Source organism: Sceloporus occidentalis, unplaced genomic scaffold (genome assembly GCF_023333645.1).
Source record: "Sceloporus occidentalis isolate IW3139 unplaced genomic scaffold, rSceOcc1.0.p SCAF_1, whole genome shotgun sequence".
Taxonomy (NCBI): Eukaryota; Metazoa; Chordata; class Lepidosauria; order Squamata; family Phrynosomatidae; genus Sceloporus; species Sceloporus occidentalis.
The window spans coordinates 48,851,337-48,855,200 of record NW_028316981.1 but is presented as its reverse complement, the minus strand read 5'-3'; the positions used below and the strand labels follow the sequence as shown (position 1 = coordinate 48,855,200).

General features: G+C 38.5%; 1 protein-coding gene across 1 annotated transcript; it reads left to right on the top strand.

The window, feature by feature from the left end:
* The first annotated feature begins 321 nt into the window (after positions 1–321).
* Positions 322–2,946, top strand: GHRL (ghrelin and obestatin prepropeptide). Its single transcript, XM_089512309.1, has 3 exons — positions 322–429; positions 545–655; positions 2,824–2,946. Exons 1-3 carry the CDS (start codon positions 322–324, stop codon positions 2,944–2,946), a joined length of 342 nt encoding a protein of 113 aa, XP_089368435.1.
* The last annotated feature ends 918 nt before the right edge of the window (positions 2,947–3,864 follow it).

The following is a 3,864-nucleotide window of genomic DNA, read 5'->3' as shown; positions in this document are numbered from 1 at the left end:
ATTATTTTTCTTTGTTTATGCTGAACAATACTACCATGATTTTTGTGTCCTGATAAATACAACAAGATTTATCACTTCACCATAATGACAAATATAACGATGGTACAATAATAAAATGCCTGTAAACACATCTATGTCATTCTCAAAGTCAGCTTTTTATTTTTGTCATGGTTGGACACTATTACTTTGACAAAATCATCAGTGCAAGATACACAATATTAAAGATTGGCTGTTTTAGAAAACACCATGGTTTTTATTTGTGTTACATTATGTGTCTTACAGGCTGGTTGTCTGTTTCTGAGGCATCTTTAGAAGACAATCATGTTTAACCAAAGCCTAATAGTAGGAATGCTCCTTGTCTGTTCACTCTGGACAGAGTTCACAATCGCTGGTTCCAGCTTTTTAAGTCCAGAACAACCGAAGATGCAGGTACATAATACCAAGAGCATTGGGTACTTCTCTTTACTGGAATTATCACAAAGTGTTTATTCTAGACAACTAATAATTTGTTATAGAACTGGTATCTGGTTTTTTCCCCTTGCAGCGAAAAGGCCTTCAGAAACCTGCAACAAAGTTCCATCGCCGAGATGCAGAAGCAGTTTTGGAAGTCCCTGGAAACGAGGTTGAGGGAACCAGTAATGAAATGGATATAAAGGTAACCTTTCCTGCATTCTTTTCCTACTCTTAGATATTGACAATAAATCTGAAATAAAATATAATGAACAATTTAAGCTGAAGAGCATTTTTATTTTATTTATTCATTTTTATTTCAAGGATTTATATTCTGCTTTTCTCTCACAATGGGATTCAAGGCAGGTTAATTTTAACATGCGTGGGTTCCTTCATGATTATTCTAGGCTGAGCTGGGTTAACTATTGTGTTACTTCATGTCATTTCTGTCTTATTGCAACCCTAAAGCAAACCTATCATAAGGTTTTCTTGGCAAGATTCTTGCCTTTTCTGCTTTACCAAGTGATCAAAATTGTTTTTTTTTTAAAAGAGATGGATAAGTTATTTAGGCACAATTGCATAAATGTACATAGAACTGCTTACTTTCAATGAGTGTAGACAACCTCTGAAGACATTATTGTACTTATTGGGGGTATTAAGACACCATCCTTCAAATGTATTACATTTGGTTTCTAGGCCCACATTGCTTCCAAGCTCTGCAGGCAAATTCTTCCACACTCAAGTAACATCAGTAAATTAATTTACCTTGCTGACATTCTGTACTGCAGTTGCAGAGTTGTAACCTAGAGTTATAGATCCATAACTGATCCATATTCTGTAGCACTATGTAGTCATCATCCTAGCACAGTCAGAAGCAGGAGTCCTGTTGCAGCTTTACTCGCTGGTGAGAATGGGTTGGAAACACCATCTTCCTTGTGCCTGGTCAGCAGTTGAACAGATCTCCTTTGCTGGCTGTGGCTCCTGGCTGTCAGGGTATCAGGACGGGAGATGTTATTTAATTATTTCAAAGGCTCCTTCAAGGTAGAGATTAGAAAAATGGTTCTAGAGGTAGAAAGGTGTAGAAGAAGGCAATGAATATGATCAAAGAGCCAGTACAACAACCCATATAGAAAGATTTCAGTGTTGTTTGTGGATGTTGTTGTGTGCCTTCAAGTAATTTCCAATTTATGGCGACCCTAAGGCACCCTATCATGGGGTTTTCTTGGCGAGGTTTGTTTAGGGGAGGTTTGCCATTGCCTCCTCTGAAGCTGAGAGTATGTGACTTGTCCAAGGTCATCAGTGGGTTTCATGGCCAAGCTGGGAATCAAACTCTGATCTCCAGAGTTGTAGTCCAACGCTCACTCAAACTGCTACATCACAAATTGCTTAGCTTATAAGAAAGTAAATTAAGGAGAGATATTATAAAAGTATAAAAATAATACATGATGTGAGGAAAGATAGATCAGGATAAGTTTTCACCCTTCGCCATATTATTAGAATCTAGGGTTATCCACTAAAATTGAATGACTGGAGATTCAGAATATGAAAAGGAAACGTCACACACTGTGTCATTAAATGGTGGAATTAACTGCTACAAGAGATAGTTATGGGTGCCTATTTGGATGACCGGGATTGAGTTAGATTGAGGTTAGTATGGTTAAATATCTCCTTTAATATTGGAGACAATATGCGCTTAGTAGGAAACGGAAGACATAACTAGGAAATGCAAGGGTGCACTTGCATTAATTATAGACAATTGACTGGCCACTGTGTAAATAGAAAGTTGGAGCAGATAGGCCTTTGAGCTGATCCACTGTGGCTCATATTATGGTCATAAATATACTCCCAAAAGAGAGCTAGCATGGTGTACTGGTTTAAGTGTTGGAATATGACTCTAAAGACTAGGGTTCAAATCTCAGCATTGCCATGGAAATCCACTTGTGCAAGTCACACTCTCTCAGCCTTAGAGGAAGGCAAAGGCACGCCCTCTGTAAATAAATTTTATCAAGAAAACCCAATGATAAATTATCCTCAGTGTCGCCATAAGTCAAACAAATAAAAACAAATACTGTACACTCAAAAGTTCAAGTAGAAACACAGCTTATTATTAATGTTTATTTCTGGCCATCTGATATAAACTAAGTTCATTTTAATGTGATCTGACGTTTGAAGACATATTTCCCAATTTTTCATCCTGCAATTGGTTTCTCAAATGGAGCTCTCACTATTGTCACTTCTCAGTCATAGCTCAATATAACCTTGACATTTTGGCAGTTCTCACCTTTAATTCCCCAGCAGTATTGACCTTTAAAAATAAAGGAACCCAATCTACAACGTTCACAAATAATCTACATATTTTGCCACTTTCTTCAGGTTACTGTTCCCTTTGAAATCAGCATGAAAATCTCAGAAGCTCAGTACAAAGACTGTGAACAAATTCTGGAGAAATTTCTGGAAGACATTCTGGCTGGGAGCAATAAAGGTAAAGTTTTCTAAACCAGAATTGTAGGAACTTCTCCAAGTTTAATCCACGGTATATTGGCAGAAAACGATTGCATATGCCTTATCTAACACATTCTGAACATCCTTCCGTGGACCAGTCACATTAAATATTCTAGGCACATTAGACATAGCAGCAATCAAGCAATGGCCTAAATAATTCTGGGTCAGACAGGATTTACTTTTCACTAAACCTGAATAGAATTGGCTGTATTTAGACAATACAACCAAATGGATTTGCTTGGGTAAGTCCCATGAGTGAGTTGGTTGTTCCTTTATGCTATCCTAAGAGAGGTTGGAACTTAGTGTGAGTGATCATTGTGGGATAGCAGGAGGAGCAATCCACGCCCTCCTGAGGAAGAAGAACAAGATGATGATGATGATGATGAGCTACTGTAGTTGGGCTTTTGCAGGCATGTTGTAGTTAGTCAGGTCAGGGCTATACAATTAAACTGGCAAGAAAGTGACATAGCCCCAATGGTACCAAAGGAAAGTAATTTAGATTCCTGCCTCATTGGTTAGCACGCAGAGATTATTCCCTGCATGTCAACTGATGAGACAAAAACCAAAGGCCAAAGTTGTTTTTGTTACAACTCCTCTACCTTCCCGTCAGTTTCGTTACAAAGCCTGTCCTATCCACCTATCAGATATGTGGTAATAGCTGCAATGTCCTGTTCCAGCTATTTGTCCTAGGTTGTTTATTTTGGTCCAAAACACACTGCAGAAATAATCCAGTTTGAGACTGCTCTAACTGCCCTGGCTCAGTGCTAGGGAATTCTGGGAACTGTAGTTTTGTGAGACATTTAGCCTTCCCTGTCAGAGAGTTCTGGTGCCACAAGAAACTACAGTTCCCAGGATTCCATAGTCTTGAGCCATGGCAGTTAAAGCGGTGTCAAACTGGATTGTTTCTCCAGT

Excerpts from the sequence above, each read along its gene's own strand:
- GHRL (XM_089512309.1), top strand. The coding sequence starts at position 322 with ATGTTTAACCAAAGCCTAATAGTAGGAATGCTCCTTGTCTGTTCACTC. Across the intron at positions 430-544 it reads CAGAACAACCGAAGATGCAG|CGAAAAGGCCTTCAGAAACC; the intron begins GTACATAATACC and ends TTCCCCTTGCAG. Across the intron at positions 656-2,823 it reads GTAATGAAATGGATATAAAG|GTTACTGTTCCCTTTGAAAT; the intron begins GTAACCTTTCCT and ends CACTTTCTTCAG.